At 43.3% G+C, this 22,755-nt stretch overlaps 1 protein-coding gene across 9 annotated transcripts in view; it reads left to right on the top strand.

Annotated features, from left to right (window-relative positions):
• Fry (FRY microtubule binding protein) overlaps positions 1-22,755 on the top strand; it is a 356,445-nt gene that overhangs the window by 172,943 nt on the left and 160,747 nt on the right. For all 9 annotated transcript variants that reach the window (XM_051205273.1, XM_051205274.1, XM_051205268.1 and 6 more), the window contains one exon: positions 7,235-7,434. In XM_051205273.1, the coding sequence (XP_051061230.1) occupies positions 7,315-7,434 (120 nt within the window). In that variant the 5' untranslated portion in view covers positions 7,235-7,314. The remainder of the gene's footprint in view (positions 1-7,234; positions 7,435-22,755) is intronic.

Below are 22,755 nucleotides of genomic sequence, written 5' to 3'. Positions count from 1 at the left end.
TAGTCATGTAGGTATACTTAGGGCCTTGGTTTTTTTCATTAAAGTAATTTTGAATCAAGTATAAGCATCATTTCTCTGAAGCCCTATAAGTATCTACTCTAAAACACAGAGCTGTTTTCTTAGCTACCCATAATGTTATGATTATATCTAACAAGAGTACCCATGATACTTAGTTTTCACCTAATACACATTCCATATTCAATGCTTTCTTATCATCAAAGTATGTTTTCAACAACCAGTTTGATTGAATCAGGATTTAGACAAAATTCATCATTTTGTTGTTACAAAGTTGTGAGTGTCCTATGACCATCCTGATTCTTGATTTGGTGACTCAAAGTGACTGGCGCATGCATAGAAGGAGCTTAATTCTGCAGTATCTCTCTGCTTCTTTATGATGACACCAGTCCCAGTAATGACACATCCTATTACTCCTGGGTGTGGTATTCTCTATAGCGCTTCTCAGTCTTGATGAAGGCAGAGACAGGGATGCAATCCATCACTCTCTCTGCTGTAATGTTCCTGTTCTGTGACTCAAGACCAAGGACCATCCTTCCCAGGCTAACAGATAACACTTTTCAATGTTTGGGTACAAAAATTCTAGTCAGTGTCCTTTGAGGTAGCAAGTTTTAAGAAAGTACTGTAGGACAGTCATCTAAACACACTTCTTGAGCACCTTAATCATGGTGCCGTTGGGCCAGGAAAATAGCTTGTGTATTCTCTTTCTGAAGAGAAAGCAACATGGCAGGATTTAAATCCATTTGTCTTAAGGTATAGATTCCAGCAGGTACCTATGATTCATTTCTACCTTAAATATTTTTCCTCACTGTAGCAACTGTAACATCATCTTTCATCTTTTCTTGTGCATTGTTACTCCAAATTGTTCTCCCCCTGCCCCTGACCCCATTCCACATAGCCACATCTGTCCTGGAATTTATTGGCTCTCTCTTGCCCTCTAAATCAAGTCTGTGTTCATTGGCTTGCCACTCAAGACCTAATTCTAACAGGAAAAATGTAAAGCCTCCATTTTATACAACTCAAGGTTGAAATTGGTCTGTGCTCTCTGATGATCTCATCCACACAAATTCTGTATTGTGGGATTGGATGAAGTCATTGACAAATAAAAAAGAGCCACCGTTTTGCAGCTGATGGTGCCAGGCACATTGCTAAGTGTTTATGATAAAGACAAGACATCCCTGCTCTTAAGGACCCTCCAGCCACTGGGTGACAACAAAGCCCACCCATATATACAGGGATGTATGGTGGGAAGAGACCATGGGAGGAAGATTCTCAACAGATCCTACACACACTGTAATGCCATTCCCTCTGCCTAAGGAGCCCTTCCCCATCCACATGTGTCGGAACTTTGTCCGTCCCCTCTGACCTGGGCTAGACACCCATTATTCTCTACTGTCAACCTCCTGGTAACCCAGAGCAGAGACTATACCAGCACAAGGTGTATGAAACACAGACACTCAACAATCATGTGTTTGTTTGTTTGTTTTTTAGTGTTAAATGTTAAAATGAGTCTTGATGTTGCAGCCTGGAATACCAGACTACCTCCTGTGACTGTCTGCACCATGGGGAGTTTCTAGTCTTTATTAAAAGGCAGGTGAAAAAAGAGCAGGGGTAAAGGTGTACCAGGGAAATTTAGGGTGTTTGCAAAGCTTTTGTCTGTAGATAGATAGGACATGGACCTTCATTAGCTCATGTTAATTGGAGAGAAGGTTATAGATGGTTGTGAGTCACCATGTGGATGCTGGGTATCGAACCCAGGTCCTCCGTCAGAGCAGTCAGTGCTCCTATGCCTGAGCCATCTCTCCAGCCCGTACCTCCCCAGCACAATCTTGCCCAGCCTCTTAAAGAAGACCAGGTAAAAACCAAGTGTCTGGACACACCTGTAACCCTAGGACTTGAAGTATAGGCACGAGAATCAGGAGTTCAAGGCCATTCTGGGCTATGAGGCTAGCCTGGGCTATGAGGCTAGCCTGGGCTATGAAGCTAGCCTGGGCTATGAGACCCTGTGGTGGGAGGAAAGAGAGCAGATGAGAAAAGGATATATGAATGAGCCTTTTGTCAGTTGTCTTGGAGAGAAAGAAGTTGAAAATCAGGATTATCTGCCTCTTGCAGGTTATTTGATCTCCTTAGGCCTGGAAGGGACCTTGAAATGTCACTGTAACCTCATCTTCCTTTGCTGGCAGGTTTTGGCAGACATTCTTTCAGGCTCTGGGGACAGTGCCTACTTTGAGAATCAGGGGGACATCTATGTAATTGCATCTTAGCGGATGACAGACAGTTAGTAAAAGGAGCCACAGAGGTGTTGTGGTCATTTTTCTAAGATAGATACCAGACGGCAGGGAAAAGAGGACGGGCCTTGAGGCAGGCTTTCCTGGACTGAACTGCCGCGCTTGCTCTCTCCCCTGTTCTCGGATCGACCAAAGACAGAAATGGTTTTGTGAGGACACGGATGGAAGGAAGGAAGCAAGCGGAGAAGTGTGTGTCATCAGTGTATCTAGGGATTGCACTGTCAGTAGCCACGTTTCTAAGGTATGTCATTAGTCAGATTTCAGAGGCTCCCTAGACCCTCAGTGCCCAGTTCTCAGTGCACTGTGGGTCAGGAGGTCATACAAGCCTGGCAAAGGGGTCTCTGTGGCTCTGTAAACCTATGGTGCTGTCTAGAAACTGCCTGACTATGTATGTAGGTAAGAAAACTCATCCTCCAAATCACTCGCTTTTAAATGTTCTTGTCTCCTCAAGTCCAAACCCCAGCTTTTGCTAGAATAAAACCCACATTAGCGGACTTGCTTTACCCACCTCCAGCATAAACAGCAGGTGTCACTGACTTTTTGAGGATCCAGCTGGTCTGGGGGTTGGTCAGGTTTTTACCAGGGCCACCTCTCATGTCCTCTTATATAGGGATGATTGGCTCTAGTACAATGTCTGAGGGTATGGCTAAACATATGCTGAGGTCCTCTGGAGTGCCAACATGGATTCTGGACCAGACTGAGCCAGACTGGAGGCTCCCCTCCCCCCCCACACTGCCCCTTGGGGGCTGGGGATATGGGATAACTTGATGGTCAGCAGGTGGGAGTATATGGTTATTATCAAAATCTAGATTTTAACGTGTGTGTGTGTGTGTGTGTGTGTGTGTGTGTGTAGTAGTAGTAGTAGTAGTAGTAGTAGTTGGCTTGTGATAGTCTTGACTCAGACTCCCAGGTGCTGGAGTTATCAGCATGGACCATCACACCCCACATTTAACTTCTGCAAGCAATTGGCATAGCTGACTACACAACAGACTGTGTATAATTTTAGGGTCTGGTCTGATAATACTAGCTGATTTTAAAAGACAAGGTGAGACTCGTGTCTGCTAATCATAGATGTCATGCTAGAGACTGTGACTAGATAAACCATCTGTGGGGGCTGGAGAGATGGCTCAGAAATTAGGAGCACTAGCTGCTGCTGAGGGGGACCTGACCCCCTACACAACTACTCACAACTGTCTATAACATCTGTTCTAGGGGATCCAATACCTTCTTCAGGCCTCCAGATGTTCCTGCACACACTCACCCACCCCCACACATCCATACATAAAAATAAATTTGAAATTATTTTGAAAAGAGGAGAAAGCAAAGGGAATTAATGTAATATAATTCCATTTAATTATACCACACTAAAACTCAAATTGTTTTCCAATTTAAATTTAATTTCCAAATTAAAAGGTTAAGTGATGTAGGAAGTTTAGGGAGGCAGAGGCAGGCGGATCTCTATGAGTTTGAGCCTGTCTTACAGAGCGAGTTTCAGGATAGCCATGGATACACAGAGAAACCCTGTCTTGAAAAACCTGAAGAGGGAGAATTCCTGTTATCCAATGGGTGTCTTGTGGGACCCTAAGCATGAAGGAATACTGCGCTCTCAACTTCTGGGTGTTTCCTGGGGATCACCAAGGCTGGCTTTACCATCTTTCCAACAGCATTATAAAATGACAGCTGAGATACTGGCTGTAAGGGGTATTAGAGTCGGTCCTGCAAATCTTGGTAACGTAGGCAGGACTATTAGGAGTTCAAGGCCATCCTCAGCTACATGAAGGACTTGTGGCTTCCCTAGCTAGAGATGGCATCTCAAAAAGCCAAAGAGGGAGAAGGAAAAGAGTGGGAAGAAGATTGTAGTGGACTAAGAAACTCTACAACAGATTTTTTTTCCCACTTCTTTCTTTTTACACAAATGAAATTAGTAATATGTAGATTAAGAGCAAGCAAACAGGAGGGCCTAATGATTTTTATCTACAGTAATGATTAGATAAGGGTGGTCTTTGTGTTGCTATATTGTGGGTGTTTTGTTTTGTTTGGTTGGTTGTTGTTGTTTGAAATGGGGTATTCTGTAGCCCAGGCTAGCCTCAAGCTTCTGCTCTTCCCACTTCTACTTGCTAAGTGTTGGGATTACACCAGGGTTTGGTAGACTAGGGAGGAATTGGCATCAGTTTTGATGGTCACGGTATGCAAATGTCCTGATTCTCAAATACACAGTCACCCACAGCTGCCCTGTCAATCTTCTTCCAGAAAATAGCGTCGAAATTGATGTTGGTAATATGAAGAGGATTTTCTGAAACATGGGAGTGGATTCAGTTCAAGGTTGCTCAGCTATGACCTTTACTGTGCCTCCATCTCGCAAGGCTGAGCTTTGTGAACTCACATAGAACAAGAGGGGTTTCCCTTCCTTCACTCTCAGATTTGGCTGCTTGGGGGGGTGTCTTTGATCACATGGGTAGACTCTGACAAAGATTGCAAGTTCCTGTTTAAAACAACTGTGGATGGGTACTTTGGACTTGTAAATGGAGGGCTTGTAGGAGAGATTGGTGCCCAGGTTTCAGCTGTGACTTTGCCAGAGGTGTGCCAGGGTCACTGTCCTGATCATCCCCTCACTATCCTTATGAATTCAGTTCCAGCATCTTGTCTTTTCCATCAACTCAGTTACCGCTGGCTTTTAGAAACGTGTTCAGCACTGTGGGACACCAGGGAGAATAAAGCATTGTTTCCAAATGAAGGCTTTTGATTGACACTCAGGTTTCTGGTTCTGAAACATGGTGACCTTGATACAGTAGGAAGATAGTGCAGATAGGATGTCCCTCTGAGCTGCAGTCTGGGCATGCCCCACTTCCATGAGGTGTCCACTTGCCAAGAGCATCGGAGACCAGGCAGGCCCGAGCATTCCTGACCTCTGTCAGCTGCCTTGGGATCTTTGCCTATAGAGTAAGCATTCTCAGTGAGCTAGGATTTCTCCTCCTTTCCTTAACACCTGGACCCAATCACCCAAAACTCTATATACCCTATAAAGGCCATATTTTACCCCTGTCCCACCCTCTTCATTCCTGGTATCTCTATCTTAAACTCTCTTGATCTAATGTTTGTCATGGGACAGTTGACACCTGGCTAGTACTTCCCTGGCAGATGATAGAATTTTTTTTCATCTCTTCAAAACTCACAGATCTCTTAGACAGTCAGGATTACAGATAGCTATAATCTCAACATTTGAGAGGCTGAGGCAGGAGGATTGGCTTGGGCTTGAGTCCAGTCTGGACTATAGAGTGAGACACTTTCAAAAAAAAAAAAAAAAAGAAAGAAAGAAAGAAAGAAAGAAAGAAAGAAAGAAAGAAAAAAGAAATGGAGGTGGGGGAAAGAATTTGGAAGCCTTGTTTGCCAGGCAATAATGGCACACACCTTTAGTCCTAGCACTCAGGAGACAGAAGCAGGCAGATCTCTGAGTTCCAGGCCAACCAGATCTACAGAGCAAGTTCCAGGACAGTCATGGCTATACAGAGAAACCCTATCTGAAAGGGGGGAGGCATTTGCGTTTATAAATAATATAATTTTCAGTAACCATCTGATTAAAACACATTTCCATTGTGTTCTGAATGGAGACCACTGCTACTCCCCACCCTCCAGGAGTCCTGATGGCTGCCCCTGCTTGGGATAAGTGTAAATAGGATTCTGCACATTTTGTAAAATTCAAAACAGGCACTGCAACTTGGTTCAGTGGTGGTGAGAACAGAAAATTCTATCCACACCTTGGATGTCATGAACAGAGTCTCTCTTCCCTTTTTTTCTATTAGTTTTTTTGAGAACTCTGAGTTTCTTACAATGTGTTTTGATCACATTTGCTCCTCTAGCTCCTCCCAGATCCCCCCTTTGTCTATCCATCCACCTCTGTGTCCCACAAAAACCTCCAAAACCATTTTGTGCTTGCCTGCGTGTACCAGGGGCTACACTCTTAAAGAAAATGGACCTTTACTTCCCCAGCAGCTCCCCTCTCCCTGTGGGGGTTTGGTCTGGCTTGGGCTTACACATGTCTTGTGTGTGCTGTTACAACCACTGTGAATCATATGCACAGCTGCCCAACTGTGTCCTGACGTCACTATTTCCTTGTCACCACCCACTGCCTGTTACATACACTTCTTCTGCCTTCTTTTCTTGGATGATCTCTGAGCCTTGGGGGTGGGGCTGAGCATCCTGTGTTGTCTCATTCTCTGAACTTGGTCCAGTTGTGAGTCTCTGCTAATCATCTACTGCAAATAGCAATTTCTCAGATGAGGGTTGAGAGATGTATTGCTCTAAAGATGTCTATAGAAATTGGTGTAGAAAGGCAGGCGGGACTTCTTTCCCCACATATGAGACAAGTGCTCACTGTATACCAAGCTGTCCTTGAACTCACAGAAATTCTCCCATCTCAGCCTCCCAGGTGCTAGCATTGCAGGCCAGAGCTTCCAAGACCTTCTCTTTGTCAACATGCACCCCTTTTGAGAGCAGCAGCCAGATGAGTTTTTGAAAATTGTTTCACAGACATTTGCAGAAGCAATGGCCCAAGAACTTCTTTGACTATGAATCATGAGAGACAGGGAGCCTGCCATTAAAAACCTAGAGAAGAAATCACTTTCTCGATGTTCCTTAATCCACTTGCCTAGAACACTCAAAAAGAAGCCCCAAACACCATAAATGTTGTAGAATTTATCAACTATATCCATGTGGTAAATGGGACCTTTTGAGATGATGCTTTGATCACAATAAAAATATTATATAGTCAGAACATTTTAATTCCAGCATCATATCTGAAGAATAAGGCCCAGCTATCATCTGAAGCATGACCTCTTACCGATTCATAGTCTTACATTTATGGTTTATTAACATACACCTTCTGAATAGTTATGACTTTCTTTTCATCCATTAAAATCCATCATGTTTTTCAGCTTCTCCAGTTGGCAACGGTTACATCAAGCCTCCGGTTCCACCTGCTTCAGGTACACACAGAGAGAAAGGACCACCGACCATGTTGCCCATCAATGTGGACCCAGACAGCAAGCCAGGAGAGTATGTCCTCAAGAGTTTATTTGTCAACTTCACCACTCAGGCAGAACGGAAGATTCGAATCATCATGGCAGAGCCTCTGGTGAGTATGGACCTTGGAAGGACCGCTTTAGTCTTCTCTGCTCTGAGTATGACTGCTACTCTAGATCCATGGGCCCCAGGTCTGTTGACCCAGCCAAGCTCAGGTCAAAAGACGGGAAAGATGTAACTGCATATACTGAACAGGCCATGAGTCCCTAAACAATACAGCATCATAACAACTTCCTATGAGCATTTACACTGCAGTGAACATTCTAAGCCACCTAGAGATGATTTTAAAGTTCTTGGGAAGATGTACATAAATGATAAGCAAACACTATCATTGTGGTTTGGTTTCCTGTTGCTGTGATAGACACTATGGCCAAAGCAATTGGGAAGGGAAGGGTTTATTTCATCTGACAGCTCACAGTCCTTCATCAGTGGGTAACGTGGCTACATGCTGAGCAGGTTCTTCCAGGACAAGCATTTTGTTTTTAGTTTATTCTGAGGTTGGGATATCACATACTTGACCTCCTGGAACTATTTCCAAACAGGAATATTTCTTTTATTCAGGCTAAGCCTCACAGAAACATGCATGCTTGTTAAACAAATGATGCAAAGAGCTGAAGACTAAGAAAAGCTCTTACACATTTGAAGGTCACTAGATAAGTTAGTGCTAGAAATCTAAAGAAACATCATTTAGCTGTTGTTTTTTTGTTTTGTTTGTTTGCTCTTTTATATTCGTTTGGGTTTTGTTGTTGTTTTGAGACTGGGTCTCAGCCTGGATTTGTAGCAAGCCTGCCTTGAACTCATGCCCCCATCTCTCCTCAAGTACTGGATTACCGGCATGCACCATCATGTCCAGGTGTACCTAATGCCTTAAACAATTTGGTGTCACTTCTACTTCTAATATAGATTAATGGATGAGAGGCAGGGGGTAGAATTCTATCTAAAGACTTAGGGAGAGGAGAGAGCCTTGCAGAAGGACAGAGGGAAGGAAGAAAAACAATTTTGATGACTCCCAAGAGAGAGCTGCTGTTACTGTATCAGTTCAATAAATGGTGGACGATGAAGCCTTCACCATGACACATTAAAGTTCTATATATGAATTTTGGTACCCAAAGAGCTATCCTTAGTGGAGGAAACAAGATGGAAAATAAAAATGTCCTACAGAAATCAAATCTGTTTTCTTCTTCGTTAATATCTTTATAAGCATCTTTCACTCTTTCAGCAATGTTTTTCTATTTGTACCCAAAAGATGCTCAAATCAGAGTCATTAATATTTATGGAAAGGTCAATAAGGTCTTCTATTTTTTAATGTTTCATGGGGGACATTTAATCTCTTTTGTTCTCATTCGTTATTACCCTTGTGTGCTAAGCAAGCTAAGTGAGGCCATCTATGCCATTTTTGTACTTTTACGTCAAAACACAAAAGTCAGAAGAGGAGTTCACTCTTGCTCCGCCCAGCGTTGTCATCGCCACTCAGTCATCAGTGATAGTTCAGCTGGATATAGAACTCTGGGTGTACTTGCTTGTCCTCTGGACCTTTAGACCAGACCTTTGATGTTCTATTTCACTCAGTTGCCTCTGCGGTTCCTGTTGAAAAGTCTCTGGTTTCTTTGTAGATTGTTTACTTTTTATTCTGTTTGCTTTGATGGTTTTCTCCTGGCCTTTGGAGATCTGTGCTTTAACTACACTGTGTTTGCATGAGAATTGCTTATTTTTGTGCTTGAGACTCTGCTTTCTGAATTCAGACTTAAATCGCTCATTCATTCAGCAAGTCTGGGGAACTCTTCACCATCCATTATCTGAGTACAGCTTTTTATCCTCTTTACCCTTTCCTAGGACACATTTTCTGAGCCCTCCACCCCCAGGGTCTTGCTGTGTAGTCCTAGCAGTCCTGAAACTCACTCAGTAGACCAGGCTGGCCTCAACTCAATGCTCCACCTGCCTCTGCTTCCCGAGTGCTGGGATTAAATGTGTGCACCATGAGTGCTTGGACTGTGGTTTTACCTCTTCATGCTTTTTGTTATGTATCCTTTACTGTTCTCCTATCATTGCTAACACTTCATCTCGAAAACATTCTGAGTGATTTCCTTAGGCTTGTATTTCAATTCATTCATTACGTAAGCCTCCTAGGCAGAATTTTAATTTCAGCAATTATATTTTTAATCCCCAGAAGTGCTGTTTATTTCCCTTTTAGTGTCTCTTTAAAGATTTCTGGGGTTTTACTGTATTTTGCTCCTTCCTTGCATTCACTAGTCTCTTTTATTCATTCAGTCAACTCAAACAAGTATTTTCTGTCCTTCTGTAAGTAACTGGGCTGTGGCACCTGCTTCCAAAGGTCCATGTTTGTGGTTTTTGTACCTGGTAGCATTTGCAAATAGCAGAGTTTCTATAAGGTCTTGTATTTTCAGTATCCCACCACTGGGGGCCCAAAGCTTCCTTTTTGTTCCTGTAGACAGCAGAAAGAAGGCTGGGAAAATAAGACAAAGAGCTCTCCCATGGGCAGCCATAATGCCATCCCATTCCATGCCCTTTGTGTGTCTTGTCAGCTCATTTCTCAACATTTCCGAATATTGCACGGAAGATCTGTGGTCCACTTGGTGCATTTTTCTGCTTTTATTATCTGTGGGATTTTTTGTTAGCTTCACTTGCTGATAAAAGTAAGAATAAGCCTCTCTGTGCACAGGCATGAGGGCCCAGAGCAGGGCAGTGCCCCCAGAAAGTGACAAGAATGTCACCGTCTCTCCCCTCTGTTGCTTTCTGATAATCTTCCCTAAGCACACTTTGTCTCTTTCCTCCTGCTTAAAACTCTCATTTCATGTTCTTCTAGCCCTTGATTCTGCCCTGTCCTTACTTCTACCATGCACCTGTAGAAACCCATTTCTTGCCTGCTGCCATGCATCTATGAATACTGAACCTCCTGGAATTCTCAGCTTCACATGCACACATGTTCATGCTTCATTAGGACTACCACATTATCCTCTTGGGCCAGGTAGTGTCTTCACTGGATTAGAATAAGTCATTGGAGTAGAATAGAGAATGTTACTGTTTTAAGAGTATGTGCTGCTTTGCGGGACTTTATGTGTGTTCACATCAGACCATAGTATAAACTGCATTTTCACAGGGGTGGAATTTTCCATTGGAAAAGCACCAGGATCCTACAGAGAGACAATTCCTGTGTCTCTGTGTCTCCTCTATCTTTTCTCTGCCCTCCTCTCTCTCCCCAAATCACCATTTTTTAATGCACTGCATATAGTAAATAGTAAATGTTTTGTTTTTAAAGATTTATTTCCTTTCATTTTATGTGTATGACTTTTTTTTTTAAGCTGCAGGCATGCTTGTTTACCACATGCATGTGTGTGTTTGGTGCCTTCAGAGGCCAGAAGAGGGCATCAGTTACCCTGGAGCTGGAGTTACAGATGGTTGTGAGCCTCTGTGTGGATACAGAGAACTGAACCCTGATCCTCTGGAAGTGCAGCCAGTGTCCTTAACCACTGAGCCATCTCTCCAGCCCCAGTAAATGTTTTGTGGCTAAACGAGCATGCTAATAAATGAATAACTAAAACATTAAACAGAGTAGCTAAAAAGGGAGACCTTTGTGGGAACCGATGTTTTTTGAAGACCATCTTGGTCACCTCTACACTGATAACCAGGCCCTTTCTCCATCCTTCCTACTTCATAGATGAGTGTTCTACAATAAACTGAGCAGAAAAGCCATTGGTTCTTGATCTACTGCCTCAGGGCATTTGCAGATGCCTCATCATTCATCATTAAGGCCACTGCCCTGCCCCACTCAATCAATAGATGATCTCAGCCACAGAAGGTCTACTCTCACAATATACAAGTCTCTATATACAGGCTATTACTTTCTCAATAAGCTTCATTTAAAAATTAGTCTCTTCCTTCTTTTTTTCCAAATTCAGGAGCCTCATCAGTTTCAGCTTGGTTAATTGAATAGATATAATTATAAAATTACATGAGTGAATAAAAGATACAAAGTTACTGCCAGGCAGTGGCGCATGCCTTTAGTCCCAGCACTTGGGAGGCAGAGGCAGGCGGATCTCTGAGTTCGAGGCCAGCCTGATCTACAAAGCTACACAGAGAAACCTTGTCTTGAAAAACAAAAAAGCAAACAAACAAAAAAAAAAAGCTATAAAGTTACTTTGAGCAAACTGATTATGATTTCAATCCCTTCTACCTCTTTAGGCATATTTAGGCGTATGGTCCTGAGCAATGTCAGCCTCTTTTCCCCATTTGCAAGACGAGTGTCAGTGCCTAATTCCCTGGGTGACTAATGGGGCACAGCGATATGTGTGGAGCATCTGGAGGACTTGTGTATGCATGGGAGTCGCTCCGTCCTTATCACCCTCTTCATAGCTATAATCAGGGTGCAAGGATTGACTAACTCCATCTTGTAATGTTGCCTTGGAAGCCAGCCTCTCTTGGTGTATAGTCAAGCAGAGAGGAGGCTTGAGCAAGCAGTTGGCTGCCCACTTCTGGCCAGATTCTTCCCCCTGAACTTGGCCATGATACGTGGTATAGGCAGAACTATTTCAAATCAAGTCATTCGGGGCCCTCTGTGTACGTATGTATTGGGAAGTGACAGAGGCCAACAAATAAAAGTGCTCAACAGAAGACAACAAGGCCACCCTCTCACTAGGCTTCCAACAAAGTACTTAAGGTTTGCACAGATGTTGTCTTACATGATTTTGTTTGTGAGTGAACATCTTGGAAAAAAAAAAAAGAAAAAGCAACTTGAGGAAGAAAGAAAGCATTTACTCGGGTATATGGATCCAGAGAGAGACTTCATAATGGTAGAGGAAATATTGCAGCAGGCAGAGGGGTAGGAACCTGACATATCACAGCTTCAACCACAAATGTAAAGCTGGACATGGGGTGGGGCCATAAACTGCCAAAGCCCGCCCACAGTGATGCACTTCCTCCAGCAAGGCTGTACCTCCTAAAGGTTCCACAGCCTTCTAAAACAGTGCCACCTACTGGGGACAAAGTGCTAAACACATGGAGGGTGGGCCTTCTCATTCTAGCCACCTCATATGTGAGCAGTGAGGACCACGATAGTGTAACTAAGATATGAAGAGATTCCGACAATGGTGGTTGTTTTCCAAGGCCGGCAAAGAGGTACTGTCGTAAGTTCCTGAGAATAAGCAGGCACAGAGACAACCATGAACAGTACGGTCCCAGGTCATACTGAAAAACCTAGTAGCCCACCATAGGAAAAGATGGATTGTTCCAGTAAGCCCAGACTTTCGAGAAATTTTCTGTTTTCCAAGACTGACTCTTTTGTCTGACCCCTCTCCTATAGTCTGGCTGATGTTCAGAACACTTACTTTTCCATAACAGAGCTGCAGGTGACCTATACTTCTAGTAAGTCACTTAGTCGGGACCCAGCATTATCTCCTATAAGGTGAGAGCAGTCAGGCAGTCAGTTGTAGCCCTATTATGTGCAGTCATAGCCCTAATGTGTGTAACAGATGTTTTAACTCTTGCAACTCTGGAACTTTCGATTGTCTCTGTAAAGAACCACAGTGGAAACTATTTGGGGTGTTGGCAAAAGGCCTGCACCTAGAACATGGAACTGGAAGGATGCTCAACTCACTTGACAAGAGTTAGAAAGAGCTGTGGTTTTGTTTTAACCCTGGAATCTCGGAAAAGGCAAATATCCACGTGATTTCAAAAGCAGCCAGAACATGGAGCTTTCACCTTGTCCTTCAGCAAACACTGAGATGGAGGGAGAGAGACAAGTTTCATAATGAAAGGTTTTGTGAAGGTGGGGCTTGCCTGAGCCAGGTAAACTGTCCCTTATTGCTGTGTCCTAATGGCTCTGGGGGGCAGAGGGGTGGGGGTTTAGAAGACACAGTGTCAAAGGCACAGACACTAGGAGTCAGGTAAAAGGCAAACAGTAGGCTCATTTATTCAGCAATGAGGAGAGCCTTATAACCCCTCCTCCCAGCACCCAGGCTGAGATGACATTGCATGGTCGCCCCTCATTGGCTAGGCATGATCAGGACCTCTGACAGCACCTGTTGTTAGGCCCACAGGCAGACTCTGGTTGGCTCATCTTTCAGCCTTGTAGGCCTTATCTTCTTCCTGCAGTCCTTCACGTGATACACACTGGCTCAGACCCTGGCAGGGTCTTCCAGATACTGGCCCTGTGCCCACTCGGGAGCTCAAGGCTGGACTGGCAGCTGTGATAACTCATTAAGATGTTAATTGACTTACAATAGAGCTGGAATAGAGGCTTTTTAAAAACAGCACAACATGACCTAGCTGGTTTGCTAACAGCAAAGAAATGAACGAGACTGAACATAAACTGGAAATATCACAAGCTATTCTCTGGAGGCGGGAAATCTTTGGAGAATCTAGGATACCAAAGTATTGCAACACCTAGTGTGTGTGATGAAGGATGCCTTGCCTTAAGACCAAACCTGCATGAACCACAGTCACAGCCAGCTAGCTTACGGAAGGCCAAGCAGTTTACTAAATACACCATCACAGCATGCTAAAGTTCCAATTACTAGAAGAAGGGTCTATGACAAACCTCTTTCCCTAGTCTCAAGCTTCATGGGGACACCTTGGCATCCACCTGACACAAGCAGGATGCAGTGCCGGGACTGAGAACACCTCGTCCCACCACCAGCGATCTATATGGGACCAGTGTTTCCAGTTCTCACTAAGTTTGATTATGACTCCAAGTAGAGAAGCCTTGGGCAAGTGAAGCACACCCACCCTATCTTACCTACAAGAGAAGCAGACCTAGGTTAGGATGTTTGCTCTTTGTACTCACAATAGAACTTTTTCATTTTTGTCTAGGGTTGTAGCTCAATGGTAGAATACTTGCCTAGTGTGAACAGGGCCCTAGTATCAATCCCCAGCAACAGTACCCCCAAAATAAATCAGCTAATCAAGGCTGGAGAGATGACTCCACCCCTAAAAGCACTGACTGATCTTCTAGAAGACCTGGGTTCCATTCCCAGCACCCATATGGTGACTCACAACCATCTGTCACTCCGGTTCCAAGGGATCTGATGCCCTCTTCTGGCCTCCACAGGCATTGCATGCACATGGTACACATACACACATGTAGACAACACACCTTTACATGCAAAATAAAAATAAGTGCAGAGTACCAGGTAATCCTACATTCAAAACAGCTGGACAAAGCAGCCTTACAGACTACAGCCAGGATTTCTGCATCTTCTTCGAATCCCCTTGACAGAGCCCCTTACCAGCAGGAAGTAGTTTGGAAAGAACAACGCCCAAATTCCCAAATATTGTCTATAAATACTTGTTTTCATTTAGTTCATTTAAATGAACTAAATAAAAAAAGAAAGATTTAAAAAGAATAAAAATAAGTGACTCTTTAAAATAAATAAATAAATAAATAGCAATCAAACAATTATTCTATAGATCCATTTTATTTTCCTCAGGACATATAGTCCACAGACTGAACATTTAGCCATTGTTTTTGCATTTCACCATCAGATGACCTGTGTTGCCCTAGGATTTCCAGGTATCAGAAACATCATAAATATTGCACCCTTTCCTCTGGAGCCCTTCTTAAACATGTAAGGAGTTTGTGAGTTGAGCAATCCTTCTGTTCTAGGGGCCAGAATTACTGCCTCTAATTAAGTGTGAATCTTTGTATGCCAGATCCTCATGTAGCCCATTGTACTCAATCATATTTAAAGATTCACAAACCTCATCCTGGTGTGTTCAGGATGGCCAAGCCTGAAGGAGGGCAATTTTCCTGCACCATTGTTCCTGCCAGTCTTTCTGTTCTAAGAAAACAGTGTGTGTTTGTTGCCTGGGGATGTGTAAACAGTAGGGACACAACCTTCAGATCTCTGCACAGTGGTTTCAAATCTGCGTCCCTTCTTTTTACCCAAAGCCCTCTGTAACCTGAGGTCATTGCTGCTTCAACATGTCTGATGAAAGAGCACAGAGAACAATCTAGACTGAGCTCCCTGTTGAGCATAGTGATAAACATAAGAGTCACACTGTTCAGAACAGAGACTGGAGGATCGCTGGTCATATGCAGAATATTTAAGTCATGCCTGACGAGGAACTGGCTTATTTTTCCATATATAATTGAACCAGTAACTTCGGAACTAGCTGGTTGGTGGTGAGGCACTTTAGGTTCGCACCCCCCTTGTTCTCTCTCAAGTCATTCCCAGGACCATAACTCAGAACCAGAGCATTGCTAGTGATTAAAAGTGGAGATGATGGCTGAGGAAAGATTCCACTGGGCAGCTGAAAGAGATGCTCTCACAAATGAGAGCATCACAGAACCACGTTTCTCTACATGTGGCTAAACCTGAAGTCTGTTTCCATGATTATGAATATGCCTGGAATCATGCAGGTGAAAAAAACAAAAAACAAAAACATTTCTGTTGTGGCTCCTAAATAGAGTTTTTCACCAGTGAAATGAAATTTAATGCCCCACCATAGTCCAATTGAAACTTATGACAATGAACAATGTGAAAAGTATTTTGAAATAGGAAACAAAAGTCAAGGGGCTTTGTATTCCATTTTAGTAGTGTTCAATTCCTCCATGGGTAAGGTTATAATCTGTTTATTTCAATATTTGTATTTATTCTTTGAAATTTTCATACATGTATATAGTGTATGTTTATTGTATCCATCCCTACTCCCTCTCTCCAGCTTCTACCAGGACCCCAAAACACATCTTCCTCTCAAGTTCATGCCCTTTTTAAGTAACTCATTAGATTGAATTAGTGCCCATATGCGCATGGATGTGGGGTCATACGCTGGGGAATAGGCAATTACCAGTTGCCATTCCTTCCACAGAAAAGTGGCTCTCTCCCTCAGGAGGTATCTACACATACACACATACTCTCTTTCTCTTCCTCTCGATCCCCCCAACCTGTTCGTGTGTGTGTGTGTGTGTGTGTGTGTGTGTGTGTGTGATAGTATACACATGGAAATCAGAAAGAACTAATGGGGGTCAATTTTCTCTCCCCACCATGTGGGTCTCAGAGCTCACACTCACTCAGGTCAGCAGGCGTGGTGGCAGGCTCCTTTACTCACTGAGCCATCATAACACAGATGCCAGAGAGATTATCAAAGTTTCCTCTTTGTGAGTATATAAAACGTGGTAGACATTATTGCTCAACCTGGTTTTTTGTGCTCACATCTTGCTTTACCATCCACAGTCGTACCTTTCTATTCATCAAACAGATGAACCTTATTATAAGTCTTTCATATGCATAGATAACATGCTGTGATCATATTCCCCCCCTTACCCTCCCCTGTGTTTGCACACCTCCTCTGGTCCTCCTCCTCTTCTCAAATTGTTCGCCTTCTGCTTTCATGTTCTCTCTCTCTCTCTCTCTCTCTCTCTCTCTCTCTCTCTCTCTCTGTGTGTGTGTGTGTGTGTGTGTGTGTGAGCTACAGTCTACATATGGGAGAAGGCATATGCAATGGTGCTCTCCAGCTCCATTCACCTTTGTGCATATAACACACCTCCATGCATGTTTACTGTGTGTATGTACCAGGTTTGCTTCACCTTCGTCTGCTAATGTGTTTAACCAGGGCCCATACGCTGGCTCCTGTAAATAGTGCCACGATCAACTCATGTGTAGGTGTTTCTGCTGTATGTTGATCTAGATTCCTTCAAGAATCTACCCGGGAGCAATATATGTGAGTCACATGCTAATTCTATTTTTAACCTTTTGAAGACTCCCCATGTTGTCCCACTGTAGACTCTACTTTGCAGTGGGTGGGGTTCCTTTCCCCCACAGAGTCCTTGCCAGCCGTTGCTTTCTCTTCTTGCCTGGATAGGATGGAATCGCAACCGATTTGATTTTCCCTTTTCAGCTGTGCCTTTGCCTTTCGTTTTTCTTTTGAGAGCTAACAGAGGCATCGCTTTTTAACATAAGAGACCATATGAAAGTCCTTCATGTTTTGTAGTGACAAAAAAACAGTAGTGAAAATTAGTTCTAGGGCCAGCAAGATAAATAAAGTCTTGAATGTTCCTCTTTTGATATAATATGTTTTTTTTTCCATGCAGCATTTAAAATTTTGACGTTTCTAAAAGTCATCAATATAATTTTGGCAGTAGGGATTTTGCTGTGGCATGGTAGCAATTTTAACCCACACAAATCTTGATGTCTTCTTGTCATGTCATCAATTATCTGACTCATATTTTATTAGCTATTTTTATTGGTATCTGTGCATATTTCCAGTACATTGCTTGACACACAATATCCCTTTCGGTGTTCCTGATTCCTGTGGGGATTTCTTTCTACTCAATTCCTTGGAATGCTCCAGGAGGTTTTCTCAAGATGCTTCAGCACTACAGAGTATAAATATTTTAGAGGGAAGACTAGCCTGTGAAGGAGAAAAATGAGAACTGGCTGGGGGTGGTGACGCAAGTGGAAAGAGGAAGGACCAGGAATGGCTCAGTGCAGCTGGAGGTCAAAGGGTAAAGCACTGAAAATGGCCACCACTTTGGAAATTCCTTGGGTCTCTGGGGATGCTATTTTTAGTGATGAGAGAAAAGCCAGCTCGAAATGATTTAAGGAAGAGCAGAGGGGAGAGGAGAAGACGGAAGTAGGAGAGTAGCAGAAAAAGAACAGCTGTGTGTGTTTGTGTTTGTGTGGGTTCGTGTGTGTGTGTGTGTGTGTGTGTGTGTGTGTGTGTGTGTTGTGTGCGTATGGTAAGGAAACTGAGTCATAGTAAGGAAGTAAAGAAGTGAGCTAGGAGCAATAAAATAGGAATTACCAGCAACAGAGAATATGATTCAGAAACAAATGAGTGAAGGTCCTAGTTCCTGTTTCATGGTAGCTATTGAAGAAAGAGAAGAGTGCCAGGAAGCCATTCTCCTCTTCTTCAATTAAAATGAAAATTAACTTTGTAGCCAAATTTAATTGAAGTTTCCCCTTCACTGTTCAGATAATGGATTTGGTCTTGGGACTGTTAAATTTGACAGAGAAATAGGCTCCGCTGACATGAGCAGAGCCAGCTGCAAATAGGACAGATCGTCTCAAGAGGTTTTATTTTCAAAAAATCAGTACCCAAATGGTCTTAATAATGGCTTTGGGTCTCCCGTCATGCTTCACAGCATAGCCTCACCCCACCCCTGCGGAGAATTGCCTGCCTGTATCTTTAACTTCTTTGGGACCGTCAGTATCATTCTCTTGATCTTGAATTGTTTCCCCTAATGCTTTGGGTGAAAGCCAGTGTTATTTTACTTACAGAAACTCCTTTTGTTGGCTGAAGGGAGTAAGAGGAAAGCAGCTGGGTGGACCTCTGCAGGCACACAGGCCTGTGCATCCAAGGATTTTAACTAGTGCTGGGTGGTTAATACTAGAAGGTGCTCAGGGTGCCAGTGATCTGTGCCGTGGACAATCCACACTCCGATACATCATCAGTACGATTCACACCCTCAGATGCATGGCTACCCAGCCCCTCTGTCCCCCCACCCCATCACAAAGAAGTTGCTTGGGACAAAAGGTTATCATTATTCAGACCATAGTTTTTAAAGTCAAGTCAGAGCTGCCCCTAATAAGATATGGAGAAAAACATGACAGCCAGGAAGGTATTTTTGCCCCGCTTTTCCTTGGTTCAGGCTGAAACAGCACTCCTGCTACTGCCGGAGCTGATAGTTCTGGGCTAAGTGCTTCGGTGGATTTGCAACAATTGGGCCCCTAGACCTGTACTCTGAAAGACGCTATCACCATGGTAATGGTTACCATGTGCCTCAGCATCTTCCTCTGCCTGGTGAAGAAGGGGGACACTAATCTGAAATCAGTTTTGAAATTTTTGACAACTGAAATATAATGTGTGATAAAAATTTAGATGATGTAAATTTTCCATGCTTATCATATTCAGAGCCTTTCAGGCAATGGTGCACCAAACATGTTCTTATAAGCAAAAAAATAAAAAATAAAAAAAATGCAAGTCTTAAGACTTGCAAAGTCTAGTGCTTGGTTAAGTGTGATTTTGGTCATTTTAATAATCACCCCATCATTCCATTAGATTGCCTCTAAATTAACAATTAAATTAATGTTCTGGGGCTCACAGTTAGGAGCACTGGCTGCTCTTCAGAGGACTCAGGTTCAGTTCTCAGCATCCACATGGTGCTCACAACTGTCTATAATTCCAGCTCTACAGTACACACACACACTCACACACACATACACACATACACAGCTAAACAATTATACACATAAAAATGAATAAATATTTATTGAAGATAGTAAAGTATTTCTAGCAATGTGGGCTTTTTGGTTTTGCTTTTTGTTGTTGTTGTTTTAAAGAGAGAAGGGCATTTGCACTTTGTAAAGTACCTTATACTTCTTTTTACAATAGAGCTTTCTGGTTATAGAAACATTTGAGGGAGTTCAAGTTAAAATCTTAATGTTGATAGGGGTGTAATGAATTATCCCTAGAAAACATGTGGGATTTAGTTTTAGCTCCTGGACATTATACAGAAGGGCACATGTCTGTCCCAACATAATCCAGATAGTAATGAAACTAAAAGAAATTTCCCTAAGAGAGAGGCAGCATTCTCATAGGTTACTAACAGAGTCACTCCACACTCTATGCTGCAAAGCCTTTGTTTGTTTGTTTTCTCCTCATTTTACCTAAATGGGAACTGAAGCTTAGTGACGACAAGAGCCTTCCAGGTTACCAAGGATGCTGTGGATTCCCATCCCATGTTTTCACATGTCCCTCCAGCTACTGTCATAACTAATGCCTAGGCAGACGACACACTCAACAGTCTGAGTATCCAAAACCCCATGCCCCTGCTGTGTTGAACATACTGATGGGTGCGACTCCAAAGACGGTATAAATTGAGTCTGCTAGCTTCCAGAAATCTAGCCTGTGTGGGTACCATTTGGAACTTGGGGGACCCACTGAAAAGTCAGAAGTGAGAAATGATTTATTGAATGTGCTCCTTGAATTCCTAAGATAAAGTTACCGTTGAGCCATAGGTCTCTTGAGACTCCTAACTATCTGAGCTCTGGCCGGTTTGGCCGCCTTTCTTCTTAGGAGTTACAGAACACTTGGTATAAAAAGTGAGGTGACTGAGGAGCTAGAACGCCCTGAAATTATTTGAAAATAGGGTAGATGTCTGTGGTTTCACTCTCCCCTTTTTAGGAAGAAATTAACAAAAAGCATTAGAGGTATGTTTTCTTAAGCGGGTGAGGGGGTGGGTGGAGGAGAGTGGGGGTAGGGATGCAAACTCCATAACATAACAAGTAAGATGCCTGCCCTTTCCCTGTGCAGAAGCCTTCTGACCATAGGCAATTGTTCTGGGGGATGGAAGAGCCTTGCTCTTTGATTCAGGGGGGGAAACCCAGGTTCGGAGAACTGTAGCATACTGCATAGTAGGCAGGGAGTATCCCCCCTCACTGGAAGAGACAGAGGGGGACCAGGCTGCAGCTAGCTCCACCGGAAGCCATGAGATACAGGCTCTTGAAGTGGATTTAGAGAATGATTGACAACCATCTTCAACAGGGAATCACTGTCTGATTTAAATGTAAGAAAAAAAAAAAACAAACAAACAAACAAAAAAAACCCCCAAAAAACGGGAAAAGAAGTAGATATGTCAAGTCTGTATATTAGTCGTTTGTTTAATTATGAAGAATTCAAGCATAAACTTTGAGACTGGAGTATCGTGTCAAGCCAGGTGGTCGTTTCCAAACACTCGTGGCTGACTTGTTGCAGCTCTCTGAACTTGCCTCCAGCTTTGTATGGGGTGTGTACAGTTGTCCTTCAGAGTTCACAGGTGACCGGGCTCCAGGAGCCTTCTCACCCACAAACACCAACTCCACAGGTAGTTGAGACCCTTGTGTAAAGGATGTAGGATTGGCATAGAATGTTCACTGCCTTCCATGCCCTTTCATTATCTTGTTTGGAGATAAGTCCTCACTATGTAACTTAGGTTGGCTTTGTACCCTCTCCTTTTTAGAACACTTTTCTGTTTTCTTTGACATCTTATACATGTAAACAATGTATCTTAATCATAGCCTTCTCAGCTTCCCATTTGCCCCAGACTCCCAACAATCTCCTCCAATTCCCTAGACCCCCAACAATCTCCTCCCATTCACTCAGGCCCCACATCACCTCAATTCACATTCCCTCAGACCCTGCAACATACACCCTCCCATCCCCCAAACCCTCCTACATACCCTCAAGACATACTTTTCCCATTCTCCAGACACCCCCAACACATCCCTTCCCATCTTCATGTCCTCTTCTTTCCAACGCCCCACCATGTTCCCTCCCTCCCCCATGTTCCCTCCCCCTCCTTCCTCTAAGCTCCCCCTCCCTCCATTCCTCCTTTCTCTTAATCTAATATAATGTTCTTTCTCCCAGGTGTGATCCTAAAACCCCTGATAAATCCATACTGATACAAAGATGATATTTGTAAGATGTAAATGTCAACTAGATTCTCTGCCCAAAGCCATCTTCCAGGTCACATGTGTAGCACCTCCCCTCAATAGTGAATTCTGTGTATCAAGGGTGCAGGGAAGTCAGACAATTGGCAAGAACGTGGGACCACTGACCCTAGCAGCTGCAAAGAAAGCACCGTGTGTGAAATAACAGGTAATGTTAATCCCACTGAGTGAGAATAAGACCACCACCACAATTTATGATCCAAATTTAAAGCAAGCTTTATTAAACACTGGCCAGGGTGGTGGATGCTGTCTATATCCATACCCCAGATTTCCAAAATATGGTGCTAATTACATTAGTCAGAGGCTTATAAAGGCAAAACCCACAAGGCTACCCATTTACCCCCTTCATCCAATCAGGGGCAAGCATACATCCTGATGTACTTCCTGTCTCCTTACCTCCCACCTTTGTGTGATCAAGCACATCCCACATGGTTGGGGCAACCAAGCTTGTTTACAGAAGGAAAAACATGTGGCTTGTTACCTTACACGACCAACAGCCCCCCACCCCCAGGATTCCAGGAAGTTATCTGTTCCTGGGCAAATGGGACTTACAGGTCAGAGGCTTTTCTGTTTTATAGATCTCTTAAACACAATAATTTAAACTTAAAACATAACTGTAACCCTCACAGTAATAGGGGAGAAGGAGAAATAGAGGGCTGTAATTTTGAAAGTGAATTTAATCCAAGTCGTCAAAGAAAATGATTAAGACAGCATATTTGAGTACATATAGATAAGAAAGGGAACTCAGTATGCTGTTTTACTGAGTCATCAAGCCCAGTAAATCCTTAGCTAATGGATGTGAGGATCATGTGTGGCATAACTTATCCTATCGGCTGGACCTGTTTGCGGAGTATTGCTTCCTTCCTGTGTGTGTGCAAATGTGCACCCAAGAAGTACCGTGTCTGTGAGCTCCCCACCATTTGTAGTAA

The sequence above is a fragment of the Phodopus roborovskii genome, unplaced genomic scaffold (genome assembly GCF_943737965.1).
Source record: "Phodopus roborovskii unplaced genomic scaffold, PHOROB, whole genome shotgun sequence".
NCBI classification, from domain to species: Eukaryota; Metazoa; Chordata; class Mammalia; order Rodentia; family Cricetidae; genus Phodopus; species Phodopus roborovskii.
Note: the sequence above shows the minus strand (reverse complement) of the source record. Positions and strands in the feature narration are given on the sequence as shown.